General features: G+C 40.9%; 1 protein-coding gene across 1 annotated transcript; it reads left to right on the top strand.

The window, feature by feature from the left end:
• The first annotated feature begins 689 nt into the window (after positions 1 to 689).
• On the top strand, positions 690 to 19876 carry CP (ceruloplasmin). Its single transcript, XM_063340086.1, has 19 exons — positions 690 to 917; positions 3774 to 4018; positions 5236 to 5448; positions 5957 to 6130; positions 6731 to 6985; positions 8231 to 8396; positions 9358 to 9497; positions 10094 to 10234; positions 10352 to 10563; positions 11128 to 11278; positions 12598 to 12810; positions 13190 to 13397; positions 14632 to 14771; positions 15252 to 15380; positions 15952 to 16058; positions 16808 to 17024; positions 17646 to 17785; positions 18273 to 18435; positions 19490 to 19876. The coding sequence occupies exons 1-19, from the start codon at positions 763 to 765 to the stop codon at positions 19558 to 19560; spliced, it is 3240 nt and encodes a 1079-aa protein (XP_063196156.1). The 5' UTR covers positions 690 to 762; the 3' UTR covers positions 19561 to 19876.
• Positions 19877 to 20442: the final 566 nt, after the last annotated feature.

Below are 20442 nucleotides of genomic sequence, written 5' to 3' on the forward strand. Positions count from 1 at the left end.
GGGAGCTGTGGTGGGTTAGCAGAGCTTATCGTAGAATCATGGAATGGTTTGGGTTGGAAGGGACCTTAAGGATCATCTCATTCCAACCCCCGTGCCATGGGCAGGGACATCTCCCACTAGCTTCTCCACCTATACGTTGGTGTCCAAACGTGGCTCTGACGCCAGTGCCATCCCTCGTCCGTTTGTGTCACACCAGCGTGGCCACTGCTGGGCAAGGGGCAGCGATCTGTAGGGTTGGGACGAGCAAGGGCAGAGCCCACACCCAGGGGCTGCCTTCCCCGCGGCCGTGTCAGTGCAGAAACACCAGGGAAAAGTCATGTCATTTACAGCTTTTCCCAGGACACTTAAAAAGTTGTGTTCTTGTGCCGCGCTTCGCAGAAATTATATTCTCAGTAGTAGCTATAGCGAGAGTGATAAACATGGTGAAGAATGTAATTAAGCTTAAGGCTGTAAATCTATTTAAATCTACAGTCCTTTCAATTCAGCTACAAAATTTATAATCCGATAACAGTCTAAACGGTAATTTGTGTGATAGAAGGTTGGCAGAAATTGAAAAAATTTCTTTGAAGATTAGCTAAACCGACCAGAATCTTTTGTTTACTCTTGACACACAGAGACGTTGTGCAACATTTTATTGTGTTCACCAAAGCAAACAGGAGCCGGGAGGGGGGAGGTGAGGAGGGGTGGGCAGTGGGAGAGACAAGAATTTATAAAGGGAAATTGCTTGTATTTCACGTTTTCCACAAGGTTCGTGAATGCAAAATGAAGCTATTCTTCCTAAGCTGCTTGCTGGCTTCTTGCTGTTGCCGAGCTGGGGCAGTGAAGAGGGAGTACTACATCGGCATTACAGAGACAGTGTGGAACTATGCGCCTGGCAATACAGACGTCATCTCTGGACAGCTTTTTGCAGAAGAAGAGTAAGTAAAAGTGTTTACACTGGTTGAGTTTGATTTTACAGCATTGTCTGTTTTAGGCACTAGGACCAGAGTGAAAACCTGGTGAAGGCAGGGAAATGAATCATGTTGGTGTCAGTGGATTTTCTGTCAGACATATAAGGGAATTTTGATTTTTTCCTGGCTTGCTTGAGAATTGAGTTCCAATGTGGGGCATTGGAATATGCAGGGCGGTCTGTGAATTTGTCAGAATGAAAAGTTTACTAAGTAGAGACTAGAAAAAGGCCCCAAATGTCTAGTGATGTTTAATTTTGAACGGCTAAGGCGCTAGTGCTAAAGAGAAGGCTGTTGCTGTTATGTTTTTAAATGCAGGAGTTTGACAAATTTTGAACTTTCCTGTTAGGCACAGGTTTCCTTTTTAGATAGTTACTGTTGGCTGTGGTCATTTCCGCTTGTTGGAGGTGCAGCCGCAGAGCTGGGTCCTTCCACCCACGGTGAAGGAGCTGGGGGGCTGGGGAGGAGACGGGAGGGTCCTGTGCAGGGCGAGAGCGAGAAGCAGGGTGAGGATAAGCATGGTGGGGAGGAGCAGAGTGCCCTGAAGATATGAATAATCAATAAGGAAAACTCAGATATAAAAGGCATCAGAGAAATATTTGAGAACAAAAATGTTCCTTCCTTCTATTTTTTCAGTGCCTTTAAAATGACAGAGGACTATACTAAAATAAAAACAATGGAGAGAGAAGTCAGAAATCAGAAAAATCTTAAAAATACAGTTGTCATTTAGTCTGTAGATGAGGGATTAGATTTCCTGTGGTTTTCTCTGGTGAGAGCCAACAATATCTCAGCCATAATCTGCCACTTCATCAGACACAAGGCGAAGCAGTCAACTTGCTTTGTTTGGTGGTTGTTTTTTTTTTCCTCATAAACTGAGTGACATGTAAGATGCTGCCAGTGGTTCAGCAGGCTAGAAATTCTGATAAGTGGTGGAAGCAGGGCATCTTGTCTGAAAACTGCGGGGCAGTGTTGTCATACAACAAGCTGCCACCGTTCACTGCACTTTCACTGCTTTTCTCTGCCTGGGGGCAACTTGCAGCATGATAAATTAATTGCAGTTTTTCAGTGGTTGTATGCCTGCAATGGAGCTGGTCCCTTTTATTGTACTTTTTGTTTTCAGCTTCTCGGATTCTTCCTCTCCGCCTGAACCCTTCAACTATGAGGCTGTGCTTGGCTGGAGATGAATATTTATAGGGGCAGGGAAGAGTGTGGTGTACCTGCTGGAAGGAATACTCTACAACTAAATGGTAGCTGTTTGAACAGTCTAAGAAGAGCCATAACATATTTGTTTGATTTAGTTTGCGGCTAAAAAGCTTCATGCACTCAGTCTTCCAGTAGCTGAGCCTTTGCAACTAAGTTTATGCTTTCCAAGTTTTGTGGAGCTCTGAATTGGCATTTTAATTATACTTCAGATCTGTGCTTGCCAAGGTACAAACAATTCCTTCCCCACATGCTCAAACAATGCTCAGCCTTGTGGGAAATACTTTGCATTTTTGGGCAGTATTAGCTCACTTCACAATATGGCCTTCTGGGAACATAAAACCAAGTTGGCTTGGTTTCCCGTCACATAAGATGAGCAATCAGGAGGCTGCTGAGCTTCAGGCAGTGTTGACCTATCTCCTTCTGAAGTAGGTTTACTTCCACAGCTGCTACTTCCCACTGAAATGGGCAGGGAAGTGTGCAGGAGGATTTGTTGTTGGAGATTCTAGGGTTTGGCTTGACAGCACCAGCCAGAAGTAGCTCTACGGCTTTGAACAGCCAGTGCTGGCAGCTTCTCTCACCATTGTAGTTAGCAAATAGAAGCACGTTTTCCACAAAGATAACTCTTCTCAGAGACTAAAATACCTAATGAAAGGTACCTGACCCTCAGCACAGGCAAAGGTTGGCTCCAAAGCTGTTCCTGGTTGATCGTTGTTAGAGATCATGGTGACCCCTCGCCTGTGGCTGGTGGTGCTTGGGCAGCAGATCCGTGATAGCTACAGGGTTCAGAGGTATTGGTACCACCTGTGGGAAATACCATCTCCATCAGTCTCAGTTTAGCTCACGGCTGTTTCCTCGCTAACCAAGCTCTCATTTTTAATATCATTGATTTTAATATAATTAATAATTAATTGAGAGGAGCAACAGGCCGGCAGTTAAGGCACTTAGTGATTGAAGAGGTCATTGCTAATTCCCTGCTGTCATGTAACCTGTTTGTGTATTATCGGGATGAATCTGTAAAAATGAGACTTTATCAAGCTCTGAGACTGTGATTCATCTATGACTGGTGAGCAAGCTGAGGGCTCGGTCTCACCGATCTTAGCACGCTGCATGTCCCCCTGCCCCATGCACACACGGGACGTTAGCAGCACCTTGTAGTTTTGCTCATGTCCAGCCATCTTAAATGTATTTTACAGCTGAAAAGTCTGCTCCTCATTGCAATGGAGCAAGGACTAGGCAGTAATAGTGTGATGATAGAAATTATTATTTTTAACAGGCCATGGAAAATTATACAGCAATTTAAGCATGCAAGTACAAAAGTTTTGAGCGATAAGAACTATTAATTGCCTTGTCCACATGGTCTCAAGTTTGCCTGAAATTGTATCAAATACCTTCATCTTCAGTGTGCAAAATAGGCAGAAAAAAATTCAGGTTGGTGCATAATATTTAATCTCTATCTGGGTGCCTAATTCTTTACAATAAGAGACATATTTACTCCTAAACACAGATATATTTGCGACAGCGCTACGGAGGCCTGGTCTTTATTTGAGACCCTACTAATTAACACCATTCAACTATAAACTGAGTATCTGACACTACGGATGTGTTTGTGTATTTTCGTTACAGGCAGGCTGGAGTCTTTCTCAAAAGAGGCCCAAATAGGATAGGAAGCACCTACAAGAAGGCTGTCTACATTCAGTACACCAATCACTTATACGATGTGATAGTTGACAAACCTTCCTGGCTGGGTTTTTTAGGCCCTATCATTAAGGGAGAAGTCGGAGATTCCATTATTATTCACCTGAAAAACTTTGCTTCCAGAAACTACACGCTGCATCCACATGGTGTAAGATACACAAAGGAAAATGAAGGTAAGCTTGAGTCCGTTCTGTGCCAGAATTTATCAAAAGTTAGTCATTCCTCTGAGTGTAAGTGATATTCTCTCATCAAAGAGAAGACTGGTCAAGTAAATAAAGATTTAAAACAGAACATAAACAATTTAAAACAGGAGCTAAGAAGTTTGATAATTTTGTCAAGAGTGAAATACAAAGCCGAAAGTGGAATTCAAAAAGAAGGCATTTTTAGATCAACATTTCACCTGAAATAAGAGTACTTATGTTTCACATGAAATAAGCACATAATGGTGTACAAGAGATGCAAGTATTGAGGATATCTAAAGGAAAAATTGATGCCGTTAACAGGGATAACTTAAAGTTACAAATTCTTAACACTAAATTTGTATATGTTGTCTATATGATACACAAGATTTTCTTAAAATGGGGAAACAGCTACTGCTTATTAATAAATTAATGAGATAAAAGTCTGACATGCTTTAACATGTATTGTAGGGGTGCTATTGGGATTAACGATGATTTGCCCTTGCAGTAGCTGATGTTCCCTCACTCAGCGTGTGAGGCAATGAGGGATTTTCTGCACGGACGGCACCAGGATATGGCTGCTGAAAATTTTATTGAAAACAGTGCGTGAGTTGTTGAGAATATGATGTCGTCTCAAAAGCAGTCTTTAAAAATTTTTCATCAGAAGAATTTATGAAGTATCAGTCTAACTTCTAATATTTTGTTAAGTTTTTCATTACAACTAGGATGTGGCTTGATACGGACACGTTCTGTGGGAGCAGAACAGCGTGTTATGTAGCAGTACGTGCACTTTTTGGAACAACGTTTAAATATTCTTTTCTGTTGCTCTCATTCCAGTGGCACCTATATTCCTTGAGGACATATGCAATATTTTAGAACACTTTCCAAGATTAATATTTAACAAGTGTTTCACAAATATTTGAATTGTTATCTTTTTAGCAGAAGTACATAGTGTCCTCCTAATAAATTAAGAACTAAATTTAATGTGCCATTAATCGAAGCACTGCCATGGAATTCAAAGGCAAATGAAGAGACTCCTAAAGGGAAGGAAAAGAGCTACTCACCTGATTTTAAAGAATTTTTTTACCTGTATTCAGATGTTCAGTCTGTGTTACTGCAACAATGCAGTCAACTTTAAAGCATGGCAGGTGCTACCCTGGCACCATATTGTGAATGTGTTGTGTTAATGGCGGTGGTGTGGCATTCCTCAGGTGCTTTTTATCCCGACAACACCAAAAATTTGCAGAAGAGTGACGATGCTGTGGAGCCTGGAGGCCAGTACACTTATACATGGGACGTGACAGAAGATCAAGGTCCAGCTAAGGGAGATGCAGACTGCATAACCAGGGTTTACCACTCCCACATAGATGCTCCAAGAGATGTTGCCTCAGGACTCGTTGGACCTTTAATAATTTGCAGGAAAGGTAAACTGTAAATAAATAAGTAAGTAAGTAAATCAACACGTATGTGAGGTGATAGATAATGGTTATTGATAAATATCAGTGAAATAATTTACTGTGAGAGGAGAAGATTACAGTTAATTTGGAAATAGCAGCTTTTTGTCTTCTCAATTAGCTGCCTTTCAATAATATAGGAAGTAGTTTGATTTTGTGTGTGATAGCAAACATAATTTGCAGAATACTTTGTCCACAAATCCATATGAGCGAGAAATGTTCATGCTAGTAATGCAAAAGGATGTGTAAATACTGGTATGAGAAACAGATTTACTGTAATCTTATCACATGCAACGTTTATTCTTAGTAAAGTTGTTTTATAGTATCTATCAAAACTGATTTTTGTTTTCTGAGTGTGTCTGTAAGTTTACATGTACACTTACAGTCAAGAAAAGTGGCAAAATAGGAAATAAACTGATACTACACTTAAAAAGCTGTCAGCTGCCAAAGACTTTGAATATACTGCTTTCTTTTTCAGATACAATGAATAAGGGCAATGATAAACACTTTGATGCTGAATTTATCCTTATGTTTTCTGTGATGGATGAAAATCTCAGTTGGTATCTAGAGGATAATATCAGGACATACTGTTCTGAGCCTTCCAAAGTTGACAAAGACGACGAGGACTTCCAGGAAAGCAATAAAATGCACTGTGAGAGAATGTTATATTAATGTTGTTTGTCACTGATACGGTGAAGTAATATTTTCGTGTGTTGTCTCTTTTAAAGATAAACTGTAGATAAATTTTTTTTTTAAGCAGGGCCTTTTCTTGGAGGATTAAGAAAGGTCTTTTTAAATAATAATGATAAAAAATTTTAAAAGTAATGGCAAGTATTGTACAATCAAACCTTTGGAGTTGTGATATAAAATTCTTAGGGGCTAAGAACCTTTCTGCCAGTATGATTTCCCAGGTGCTCTAAACAGAGTTGTGTTGCTTTGTTCTGTTTCTTAGTCCTGAACTCTGTACTATAATATCATAGTTTAGAGAAACAGTTTTTACTGTTAGTGTCAACAAAGAAGATGCCTTTGGCTCTGACATGGATTCCAGCCTCGTGGCAGGAGCTGCTGGTCGTGCAGGTAGTTGCGCGGATGAGGCATGTGTCTGATGTTGGCTCCCTTCCAACGGTGTGGAGTTTTGTTTTGAGCCTCTCTCTATTTTGAAAAAATAGAGCAATGGTTGTATCACGCCTGCTTTTGAAGAAAAGATCCTAAATTTTGTGAAGGTAACTGTAATAAATAACATTTCTTCTAGCAATCAATGGATACATGTATGGATACCTCCCAAACCTCACAATGTGTGTGGAAGATAAGGTAAAATGGCATCTTTTTGGCATGGGTAATGAAGCTGATATCCATGCAGCCTACTTTCATGGACAGACCTTAATAGAAAGGCATCATCGAGTCGACACCATCAACCTCTTCCCAGCCACATTTATTGATGCTGTCATGATACCAAGGGTTGCTGGGGAATGGCTGCTCAGCTGCCAAGTGAACGACCATATCGAAGGTACAGAATAAATTCCAATGATCGGAATTTTTTTTTAGCTTAAGCTAACAGTTTACTGAGTCACTTTAGCCTGACCTGGCTATACGCCAGACGATATTCTCTTCTAGGCAGCAAAACTCACATCATACTTGAAATGCCTAGGAGTGTGTTAGGCGGCCTTGAGGAAATTCTTGTCTTGGATTTTATCAGTTGGCAGCAATTGGCACAGCTGCACTTTTGAAAGCCTCAACTTTAAAAAAAAATAGCATGATGTTTACCTCTTACTGAAGGGAATTAACTACAATTTTCTGTTTGCCGGCAAAATAGTCAGGGCTTATTCCATGTTTGGGCCAGGGGCACAGGACAGACAGGCTGACTTGCCTGCTGGCAAAGACGTGCTCTGGGAAGTGCACTGGCTAATAAGCAGAGAAGATCTGCATTTCTCTTCCCTGTGTCTTTCTGTATTTCCAGTGTTTGCTAACCATATGAAATACTTAGAAGCTAATTCTCCACTTTTCCGTGATTCTATATCCCACTTTTCCATGATCTATATCCCTAGAAGTGAGTTAGAGAACTAATTTGTCACAAAAGTGGGAAGGAACACAGAACTCAAAATCATTCTCCAGGACTTGAAAATTCTGGCATAAAAAGGAGTATGTTTAACCTATGGATTCAACTACACAGAGGTTATAAGTTTTGAAATAGCTATCACATCAAGCAGCATCCTGATGTGGTTGAAGCATCCTTGGCAAGAATTAAATCCTACAAATTGGCCTAATCTGTAGCTGTAAAAGGGTTCTCTTTATTATAGTATTTGTATCTCCAGCAAGCAGGTGTGCTAACAGACCTTTCTCCTAGGGTGCAGGGATCCGGGAGTTTCACAATTAAGCTTTGATTAGATTTAGAGGGAAGATGGTCAGCCTGGCAGCACCTGGCCTTGACTGAAGTGCTAACTGACTGCAGTTTGCACTCCACCCTGATCTCTGTAATACCACGTCAGGTGCAGCTTTACCAGCAGAATGCACTTCACCACACCTGTCTGCCCACGTAAATACCATGGTTGTGTTTCTACACCCCAGCGCAGCTGGCCTCCATTCTTTTATATGATTCCTCTTCCCTTTGGTTTGTGATTTGCAAGTGCATCAATGGTATGGGAACTCTCCAGGAAAGAGAGGAGCTATTGTAGACAGGGAAAGAGAAAACCAAGTGCAGTTCCTTATCCCTTTCTCAGCTTCCTTGTTTGGTTGTTTTGGGTTTTTTTTGCAGGTGGTATGCAGGCCCTTTTTAAAGTAAAAGATTGTAGGAAATCCACAACAGTTCACAAGGAGAGTTCAAAGATAAGACAGTACTTCATTGCTGCTGAAGAGGTCATCTGGAATTATGGCCCATCTGCAATGAACCATTTTACGGGACAAGAATTAATCGCTGACAGGTAAATGCTTCTAATAAAAGAAGTTTTACTTTCCAAGCAGAATTGATATAAACATGCTAAATAAGGTAAGACATATGGTAGAGCTGACTTTTAAGCAGAACCTCTTATTGTCCTCACCTTTGCTTAAATATTAATGCCAGGATAAGTATCAGACCAAATTAGGTCTATAGTTTTCCTTGCAATCTTACTATAAATTTTGCTGTAATGTTAGTAATCTCACGGGGATGAAGATGAATTGTAATGTCCTATGTAAGCAGTGACCTCTGATGATTCAAGGCGGTTGATAATTCTGAGTTAGAGAATAAAGCTAGGAATTCATGATCATCTCCTCAGCTGATGAAAATCACGCTAAAGGCATCTCAGCTAGCAAATGACTTGCATGAGGTAGCTTTGCCCTTTGCTCTGTGTTTACATATTTAAGACCTGGATTAATTCACTGAATACAATGATTCCTCAGATTTTTGTTCTGTGAGTTAAAGAATACTTACTTTCCCCACAAGGGATGAGGTAGAGTTCATTGTTTGAATAGTGCTCGTAAAACATCGAAAGGTCCTTTTTTGGAGAGTAAAAGTGTAGACTAAAAAGCATAGGCTAAATCTTTTCACTTTCTATTTAGATGTTACATATTCTTGGTGTTTGTATCTACTGTTGTTGAATTATTTGTAACTTTTAATAAAAAAAAAAAAGACTAAACTTCAGGTTATGGAATATAGACTGGAAATCATTGTTGATGAGTCTCCAAGCGTGCTGGCTTTATAGTGTCTTCTTCTTAAAGAGAAGTTAGTGAAGGATAATGGATTCCTGCACATCCTCATATGGGACTGCAGGTAAGTGTGTGTCCAAATCACTGAAAGGAGACTCAAAAGAACCTTGGAAAATAGGGTTGATGTCCTGACTGCCTTTGCAAAGCTGAGCATTATGACGTGAACTGTTTGCATCTATTCCCGTTTCTTTTACACAGTGAATCTCACGTATTTTTTGAACAAAGTGAGACAAGAATTGGTGGCTCTTATAAAAAAGCCATTTACAAAGAATACACAGATGGTTCTTTCACTGAACATAAAAAAAGACTCGCAGAGGAAGCACATCTTGGACTCTTAGGTAAGACACCTAAAATTATTTCATGTCAAAGATATGAGAGTAAACTGTCAGTTCCACTGGCTAGCCAGCAGTGCCCCTCCACCTCCAAGGGGGGCCCTTGGCTCTCCCTGCCTCCTGCAGGTGCTGGTGCCTGTGGCTTCCTTCAAGAGACACCCCAGGCTGTAAGAAAGCTCTAGAAGGCAATGCTGTGGTCATCCCCAACCCGCCTGTGGGAATACGTCATGGTCTCTGAAGGTCAGGCTCTGGATTATAAGGCCAGGCAGGTCTAAACCTGTTTGTAACCTGTCTGCGTCTGGCATGGCTCTGGACTCAGTTTGAGGTTGGTGCAAAGGCCTGTAGGTCCCTTTCCAAAGGGAGGAACTGTCCTGCATGTCCCTGGGCCTCCGTGAGGAACCAGGAATGGAGCGGTGCAGCTGCTGCTGGGCTGCCATGTGATCCAGGCCGTGGGCTAGGGACCAGGTCTGTGGCCACAGAGGCCGGGGGCAGTTCCCCACGCAATGGGAAAAGCAGCCAGCCATTGATTGCGACGAGCTCGTGGTGATCTGTACATCGCTTGACAGACACATCTTGTGACTAGCCCGTGTACTCTTTCCTAGGCCCTGTTATCAAGGCTGAAGTGGGCGAGAGGATCAGGGTGACCTTCCGGAACAACGCCAGCCGCCCGTTTAGCGTTCAGCCCCATGGTGTGAGTTACCGCAAGAGCGACGAGGGGGCACGGTACGGCGCCGCCTCCAGAGGTGCGCCTGCGGACGGGGATCCTGCGGGCACCAGGGAGCGAGCTCTCCTGCATGCTGATGTGTTAAAGCTCATAAAATAAACGTAGGTGTAATTCCTAATGTTGATTTCTGTAATAGGTACTGAATCTCCAGCCTCTCACGTGAATCCTGGCGGTACGTTTACATACGAGTGGAACGTGCCAGAAGACGTGGGCCCCACAGACCAAGATCCAGACTGTCTAACCTGGCTCTATTACTCGGCGGTGGATGCAGTCAGAGACACCAGCTCCGGCCTTGTGGGTCCTCTCTTGGTGTGCAGGAAAGGAGCTCTGCTTCCTTCTGGAAAACAGGTCAGTCAAAGCAGAAAAATGGAAGCATTAGCATCATTGCAGCTGAATCTGCTTTCTCTTCCTGAAGTGTGCCCTCGGGGCCTGCCACACTAATGGCCACTGAGCAGCACCTCCTCTCCACACCACAGCCTCACCCGGGTGCTGAGGGGAACACAGAAGATGAAGAGAGTGGGTTTTGTTTTGTTTTTAAAAAAAAAAGGCAAACTCAGTCTGGTTCCTGATAGAAAGACGTTGTGTTGTGAAACCACCACCGCAGTGAGTACCGCTGGCATTCAAGTCTCAGCTAGGATGAGAATGACTAAAAAGAAGCGGAGACTTTAAAGACCAAAACACACGTTCATTTCCGGAGGTGGTTCCTGCTGGTAGAAAAAGTATTAGCAGCAGATATCTAGTCACCAGATCCAGCAATTAGAGAGCTTTGAGATTATGAGAATGAAGTATCAATGTGTGCTTCTGTCCCACTTTGTGAATTATACTTACAAATTGTTATGCAGATATAACTTTCCCCCTGAGATTTTCTGTTCACTCACTTCTATTTTCCTTTGTGCTATTTCTTCTCAACAGAAAAATGTGAACATGGAGTTTTTTCTACTTGCCACAGTATTTGATGAGAATCTGAGCTGGTACTTGGATGACAATATTTTGATGTTTACACTAAATCCTAATAAAATTGACAAAGATGATGAGGACTTCCAAGAGTCTAACAAAATGCACTGTAAGAAAATTATTAGCTACCCAAATATTCATTTCTACAATAAGGCTGTTACTTTTGTGATCTTATGTTGGAGACTGGGAAACTGTAGAGTGGCAGAGACGTTTCATTCCTTTCAATTGGAAACAAAACCATGTTTGAATGAAATTCAATTTCAGCTAAATATGGTAGTTCAAAATGTAATGGCAGCTGTTCAGTGTCTTGCCTGGCAGTTGAGCATTTAGCACTGTTAGGTATCACTTGGAGCAGACAGGAGGAGGAATTAGGTCTGTAGCCCGTGTGCAACCCCTATGAATGCAACCGGGCAGCAAGAGAAAACTAGCCTCTGCCCTACAGGTGGTATAGCTGAAAGGAGGATTTTCACAGGATCGCACACTGGTTGAGGTTGGAAGGGATCTCTGGAGGTCATCACCTCTAACCTCAAGCAGGGCCACCCAGAGCTGGTTGCCCAGGACCATGTTCAGGTGGGTTTTGACTGTCTCCAAGGATGGAGACTCCACCACCTCCCTGGGCAACCTGTGCCTGTGCTCGGTCCCCCTCACAGTGACAAAGTGTTTCCTGATGTCCAGAGGGATCCTCCTGTGTGTCAGTGTGTGCCTGTGGCCTCTGGTCCTGTCAGTGGCCACCACTGGGAAGAGCCTGGCTCTGTCGTCTTTGCCCCCTCCCTGCAGGGGTTCATGCACATTGATGGGATCCCCCTGAGCCGCCTTCTCGCCAGGCTGAGCAGCCCCAGCTCCCTCAGGCGTTTCCTCACAGGAGAGATGCTTTTTTTGTCCCTTTGTCGTCCTTGTGGCCCTTTGCTGGACTCCCCCCAGTATGTTCCTGTCTCTCTTGTACAGGAGCCATTCCTACTGTTTACAGAGCCTTGATACTGAGCATTCAGTGGGACCCATGAGGCCCAGGCTTTGAAGGTTTTGCACAGGAGCAGGCAGAAAGGATTAGTAACCCAAACTAAAAACCCCTTCAGATTGTCTCCTCTGTGTGGCTGAAGGGTTTTGCAGGGGATAAAGCAGGATGCTTTACGCATCCTGCATACTCGACGGGGTTTGTACTGTGGAAGTGCCAGTTGGTCAAGTCAGCTACCTCTGCTTTAGACATTGAAAGGAAGAGCAGTTAGAAATTGTTTTTAATCACTTTGTTTTAAAAGTTGTTTTTGCTTGAGTTCACTCTAGTTTTGCTGATGTGATAAAGTGTTCTATTACTGATATTTCCAGCAGTCTAAGGCATCACATTACATCTGAAGCGTGCATTATTTAAGCCGTATAGCAGCATTAAGTAATATGTTAATCAAGGTGGGTTTTCCTTCTTCAAATTTTCTGCAGCCATTAATGGTTACATGTACGGAAATCAACCTGGCCTCGAGATGTGCAAAGGAAGTGTGGTCTCCTGGCATTTGATGGGCTTGGGGTCAGAAGTTGATGTCCATGGGATATACTTTTCTGAAAACACATTCGTAACTAAAGGAACAACAAGGGATACAGCAAATCTGTTTCCACATACATTTCTTACGGCTATTATGAAACCTGATTCTGAAGGTAAATGACTTGTTTAAAAATCCCATTACTAGTTTAGAAACTGTTGACCTATGAACATTTTATGCATAGAGACAAGCTTTAAATAGATGGTATTTTGATCCTTTGGGTGCTAAAACTATGTACAGCTGTGTTTGAAGGACAGCAAACTTGTGTTCATGGGACATACGCTCTTAATGCTAAAGCCTTGATTGGTCTAGCTTCTATGTATGCTGAATTTTATTACTACAAGTAGCCATACTACACAAAGAATTTGGATTTTATATGAGCAATAGCCTGTGTCTCAGTCTCTGTACACTAAATCAACACAGGTAATACAATCTCAAGATCTACTAGGAACAGATTTTTGTCCTCAAGTCTTTGTTTCTTGTACAACCTCTAGGAGTTTTTGAAGTGTCGTGCCTGACAACAGATCACTACACAGGGGGCATGAAACAGAATTACAAAGTGAAACAATGCCACTGGTGGAATGTGGATCTGTCTATGTATTTGCATGAAAAGACTTACTACATTGCTGCAGTGGAAGTTGAATGGGATTATTCTCCTAACAGGACATGGGAATTTGAGCGGCATCAATACCATGAGGAAAGGTACTTTGGAATATACACAAGGGGAAAAAAAAATGCAAAAAAGTCAAGAAGCAACTCGCTTCTCCTCTGAACCTTTTCCTCCTCAAGGCATTTCTAGACACGCTTTCTTTGCATATTTATTCTTATGGCTCACTTGAATTTATGGTCCTTCTCTAGTAATGTTGCTGTGTAGCTGTGAGCCAGACAGCACGATGTTTGTGAAATGGTCCAGCATTTCTGGTCCAGAAAGGCAGCATGGTCCTTCTGTGGGCCAGCCGCGGATTTTCATGAATCCTGGATAGTGCACATGCATTTATTGTTTACTGACGTTGGTACAGTCCTTGATGTGCAATGCTTAGAATGTTCATTGTTGTCTTTGTCTCGTGTTTATCTCTGCTCTGAGTAAGGTTCTTTCTCACTCCTCTCAATTTCATTAGCTCACACAAGAGAAGTCCATGATCGAATCCACTCACTTTGAAGCTTGTCATCTTAGTGTTTTATTCACAGTATTTGAATCTCAATAAGAGGGAACTGACAAGTTAGCAGAGGAGACTAAACAATTAACAGATCAATTTCTATGCATTCCATCTGTATAACTTCATTTGAGGTTCAAGTAGTAGACTGTAGTTTCCTAGGTGGTTTTATATTTTATATATATTTATATTTTCATATTTTATTCTTTTTCCTCAGCTTGGCAGCACATGTCCTTGCCCTGCACACCACAGTGGATGCTGTCATAGTTCTAAGCACAAGTAATATGGACTATTCTGTTATCGGACTCTTTTTTTTTTTTCCCCACTGTCTCCAGCCCCCATGATCTCAGCGGAGAATCCGTCACCCATGTTTTGTTTCAGCAAGACACTTAAATTTCACAAGTTTTAGGCTTCATTTCAGATCTACAGAAGTCACTGAGGGCTCTACTTTTCAGTACGCAAGTTGCTGGATGACTTCTTGCAATTTGAAATATCTGCCAGGCCGAGCACTCAGCATTCTCTTAAATACTGTATAGACTTGGACTATTTATACTGTTTTTTTAACCTTCCAGGTTCAGAGAAACCACCCAGCTTAACAAGAATGTTTTCATGTTGAAGATACCAGTTATCTATGAGATAGATTACTGTTTCACTGAGATGGATTTTTGTTTGATGTTTAATTGACATACCTGCAAAAGATGTTTTAAAATACATGAAGAAATGTATGACGTATTCTTATCTCTACGTTTTTGTTTGTTTTTTGTTTTGTTTTGTTTTCCCAGCCCTGGCAACCCATTTTTGAATAAAGATGACAAATTCATTGGCTCAAAATACAGAAAAGTAGTATATCGTGAGTACACTGATCAGACGTTCAGCACTCCCAAACACAGAGCAGAGGAGCAGCAGCACCTGGGAATTCAAGGTAGAATCATCATAAAGTTCAGCTTTGAAACTGGGAAAAATGCAGTGAAACAAACCAAGAAGATGCTATTTGAATAATACCGAGTATAGTTCTACCTGCACAAACTGCCTAAACCTACATGGAATTGCTACTTTTATTATGGTGCTTTCCACACAAGATTACATTGCGTGCTCTACAAGGAAAAAACCCTCCTGGTTTGCTGCCTGATCACAGGCCGGTATTTTCAAAGTCAGCGTAAAACTGGGCAGCAACATCCAAAGTGACTTGAAATACACAGTAGGTGCTTGGAGCTTTTGAAACTTAGGCCTTTACTTATTTTCAGTGACTCAAGATGGCATATCATAGTGAATGACATCATCCATGTATAGTTTTTAGTTAAATTATGAGCCAATGTTGTGTATTTGCACACAAGAATCTGACTCTCTCTCTCTGCTCTGATATTTTGTAAAACCAAGTTAATCTTTCTTTTCAATCCAACAGGGCCACTGCTTATGTCAAACATTGGAGATAAAATTATAATAGTTTTTAAGAACTTGGCATCAAGACCTTATTCTATACATGCCCATGGAGTGAAAACAGACAGTTCCGCTGTGGCTGTAACTAACCCAGGTATGAAAGCATCCTTGGTTATTTCTAGCACGTAACACCAAGCCTTCTAGCAGGGTTTAGCGAGCTTTCAGTTTAGCATAGCAGGAAAGACTTTGGGTTTTTGTGTTTGTTTTTACCTCAGGTTCTTAAATTTTTGATGCTGATTATGACAAATATTTCTACAATTAAGATGGCACTGCTTCCTATTGCCCTTGACAGATCAGTACTTTTTTGACGCAGCGTGGCTGCACCTTTATGAAAGCAAACATTTGGCTGCACAGGGAGAGCATAGCTCATGCTAGCTGTTGTTTCAGAAGTTCCTCTGTGACCTTTACAAAAGATACTTTTTTTTTTTTTTAAATTAACTATGGTAAACTGGACAGTGCAGCCACACACACACACACAAAAAAAAAACCGCTGGCAAGAAGAGTCAGGGATCTGCAGAAGGGAAATAACAATAAGCCAGCCAGAGCAGTAACCGGGAAGAGGATGTTTGAGACAAATAAAGGCTATAAATGGAGCTAACGTCTGTTTCAGGATGACCTCTTATAGGTCAGCACACAGCACATTCATCGATATTTATTAAATTCAGGTGAAACAAAAACATATGTCTGGAAAATCCCAGAGAGATCTAGTTCTGGGAGAGGAGATCCACACTGCATTGCATGGGCCTACCATTCAACGGTGGACATTGTTAAGGTACATTATCAATTATCAATCTCAAGGGTTTTGTTCGTGACTTCAACACAGATATACTTCCAGCAAAAGATGCGATGAGTTTGAAACGCTTTCTTCTCTGTCAAGTCACTCCCCCCATTCCCACACCTTTGAATTTAAATGTCTGTTGAAAAATGCAAGGAAGTCAGCAAGTCATGGCCCTTCATGTTCTTGCTCCCTGGTTCTGCTGTTGGTACAGATCACCTCCCTCACGCTTCATTCTTAAAGCTAACACTTTGTAGCTTGCTCAGTATCTAAACAGGCACGTGTGGGAAAACTAACACGCAACTGTGGAATCTGCCATTTTTGTACAAGCACCCATTAACTTAAGATGACTAATAATTTTTAATGGAAATTAATGTATTCTTTCCTTTGTGTCTCAGCAAACACAAATAAAGTGTCAAGAAGTATATTTTGAATGGAAACCAAGCTCGAAATCCTAAAACATAATAAGAATTTGGAGAAAAAAGATGAGCAAGAAATTAAAATGGAATAAACTTTTATTTCTAGCAAGAGATGAAAAAGGGGCGGTTACTCTTCATAGTCCATTGAACTTGATCCATGGGTAGCACCAAGCAGTGAAGAAATAACCTTGTTTGTCTGACACTGGCTACCTTTATTCTCAGATACTGACAGCTGTAAAAGTAGTAAGAGGATTCACATCTGTCATTTAAAGTGCTTCTGCTTAGTTTGCAACTTGTAATTATATGATTTTTCATTTGTAATTTCAGGACACTTACAGTGGATTAATAGGCACGCTTGTTGTGTGTCATAAACATTATCTGCCATCATTTCATACCAAAAAGAAAGTTCAGTTTGCTCTGCTTTTTATGGTTTTTGATGAAAATGAGTCCTGGTACTTGGATGAAAACATTAAAACCTATTCTGCCAACCCGCACCTTGTTGACAAAGAGGATGAGGAATTCCTTGAAAGTAATAAAATGCATGGTATGTTTCCCAATTTCATTAATATAACTCCGGAAACTATGAAATTATGTATTTGAAAGTACTGCACGTAAATTTGACTTTCTCATCCCCTGTGAATTTCCAGTTCCAGGGCAGAAGGCCTGAAAAATTTAATTCAAACTATTTGAAAACACTGTTAATGCCACTGAATGACTTTGTTTGGTTTTGTTTTTTTAAACTATGGAAACATGGTCCCACATTGAAATTTTGAGGAGAGAAAGAGTAAAAATGAAACTTGAAATTTTGATTTGATGTCAGCAAACAACTGTTGTGGCTAAGTTGGAAAGGCAACGTGCGTCCTGAACACACATCCTAGCAGAGCGTACCCTTTGCAAAGAGCTGCGGGAAATGCAGATCTTCAACTGCAATGTTAGCAATGGTGTATAGTAAAGAACTTTTCTTTTAACTATGTCTTATTTTCTAGTTAAATATGGAATATAATCAGACCCATTTGGAATATGCTGTCCAGTTGTTTTGTTTTTATATACCATTCAAAGCCATGATTTTGCCTGGCATTGGCTTTCAAATCTTGTATCCTATTAGTTTAGAGAATAACACTACACAAAATCTGTTTTCTCTGTCTTGCTCTTTCGCTCTTTTTAGCCATTAATGGCAAGGTGTTTGGAAATTTACACGGTCTGACTATGCACGTTGGAGATAAAGTAACCTGGTATTTGATGGGAATGGGCAATGAAATAGACATTCACACAGCGCACTTCCATGGCCACAGCTTTGACTATAAGGTAACGGGTCCTTCCCACTAATTTTATGTTGTCTTAAGAAGGAGAGGTAAATTGAATACAAAGGACTGTAACCTCTGGTGAAAAGTCAGATGTTACGATATTAAGCAGGACTTGTCATTTGACCGTAGAGTTTTTATGCCCCAAACGTGTATTTGATGAACACCCGAGAGATGGAGACTAGCTGCCAGTAGCATCTGCTGACTGGTAACCTCACAGGTTGCTTCGAGGAGGTAGCTGTGAATTTTCATGGCTGTGGCGAGACAACAGCTGTAGTCTTCCTTCATTTCCACTAAGTTGCTAGTTTATTAATCTTTTAAGCATGAAGTCGATGTACAAAGTGATGTTTCTGTAAAAATGACATACAGTAGAAGTTTTTTCACTCAACTGTGATTAAAAAATTTGGTGGGAATATGCATAAAACGTAGCTTAAATTATTGCCGTCTGGTAATGCCATGCCCTTTAACCATTATTTCTTTTTGTCCTGAAGCAAACAGGGGTTTATCGGGCAGATGTCTTTGATCTGTTCCCTGGGACCTTTCAGACTGTGGAAATGACCCCGCAGAACCCTGGAACCTGGCTATTGCACTGCCACGTCACTGACCACATCCACGCAGGCATGGAAGCAACCTACACCGTGCTCCCAAAGGAAGGTAGGAGCTTATCTATCTCAGTAATGGTCATCATGTTTAAAGATGCAGAAGGGGGCTCTCAGACGGGCCAGCGTACTCAGAACCAGTTCAGCATCCAGCAGTGTTTCATGTTGTAACATTGATGTCTGGAGGCCAGAACCCTGCAAGCCACCCAATCATACTTGCCTCAGCGCTGCTGCTCAGAAAACAGAAGTAGCTAAAGGACTGGGTGTTAACTGACTATTGCTTCAGCTTCCCATCAATTAAATTAAAATGAGAGACTTTTATTTAAAAAGAATTCTTCGTGAGACAGAGTATTTCTGTACCCAAGAAGTGCCAGTAGTGTCAGACTCCCTCTCAATCTTCATTTAAAACAAAAAGAAGAGCTGGTAAATAAAGCTGAAGTCATCACCCCTAACACTTCAAGTACCGAAAAACTAAATAGTGTTTTCTTTCTACAGGATGTGTTTTAGCTTTACAGACACTATTATCTCGCTTTAGCAGTATTACCTGTACAAATAATTGAATCTTGAAGAACTGTGCAAGTTCTTCTTTCTACAAAATCAATACAATTTTAAAAGCAACACTTTCCTGTACTCAAAAGACAGAGCATAATAGGTATGCATTATAGCTAATTGGCAGAAAGAGAACAGTAGGAACATTTCAAAATGTGTGTATGTATATATAAATACGCCCCTATATAATGTACATGTGTATCTATACTAAAAACATAGACTAGAATGTTAAACACAATCTAGTTCTATTTTATAAACCATTCTGACGTACAGAATACATTGTGCCAAACTTGCACAGATAATAAAAAAGTTGACTTAAGAGTTCACAGAAAGAGATGCAGAAACAGACTTTAACTTGTAGAAGCAGCGTGTTGGATTTCTCATCATCAGCCATCTGAAGTGCATTAAAACATACCCCTCAGCGCATTTTAAATGCTGTTTTTAAATCTAACTCTAGAAGGTATTGAGATCCATTGCTCTCATTTTGGACTCTGCTGTCCACAGCCATAGAGTATTCTTTTGATGAAATGTGTGTAACAAAAGCTATTTTCCCCCTACAGACAATCATTCTTTGTTCCTAAGATTATTCAATCAGTTCAAGTGTAACAGTACGGCAGACACACGAGAATGATGAAAATGTTTTACCACAGTGATTCTCCAAGGACTCCCTTCAGTCAAGCATTTCTTGAGAAATACTATGTCCTGGACCTCCACGTGTGTTTTGGAAGACTTCATTTGGTGGCCCACAGCTAACAAAAGGGCCACAGACTAAGACAGCTGAATGGATACAACAGCTTATAAGTATCTCTTTCTCTAAATAAAAATAGTATCTTGCAAGCTAAACATATTCTAGGTGATGCCTAATGCATGTTATTTAACTGCTGAGGAACACAGAAGAGACAAATGAAAATGTAATTACTTTTTTTTTTAAAAAAGTTTGTAAATAACACTGTAACAGCGAAATTTGTTTCAGGTATCTGCTGTCACATTTTACTAGTCAGATATGTTAGTAGTTATTGCTTGGAAAACAGAAATTTGGTTATCACTTTAGGTTCACACTTAAAATATATACACTGTCATAGACTCAAACAGCTAAAAAAAATAGTTCTGTTATCTCCATTGAATTATTTTTAAATTTTATCCAGTAGCATCTTTTAAGATAGTGAAAAAGATGCAATGGCCGAGGGATGATGGTTGCACAAGATGTTTTTGTTTTTCTGTTATAAAAATAATTACGACAGACAAAGTTATGCTGAAATAAGTCTGATGAAATTCAGACAGCGAAGGACAAAATTTGGTGACTACTACACCTGAGAGCTTTGCTCTGATGAATGGCCTTTTGCTGTCGGTTACGTAGTGCAGACCTGGGCAAATTAAGCAGCAGTATTAGTGCGTGACCAATGCTGGTCAAAAATGAAAGCAGTAAGAGCAGGCATCGTCCATGCCATCCAGTTATGGTTTAATAGCCGAAATCTACATAGGTTAGACCCTGTGAAGAGAGGGAAGGACGTAT

The sequence above is a fragment of the Chroicocephalus ridibundus genome, chromosome 6, assembly GCF_963924245.1.
Source record: "Chroicocephalus ridibundus chromosome 6, bChrRid1.1, whole genome shotgun sequence".
NCBI classification, from domain to species: Eukaryota; Metazoa; Chordata; class Aves; order Charadriiformes; family Laridae; genus Chroicocephalus; species Chroicocephalus ridibundus.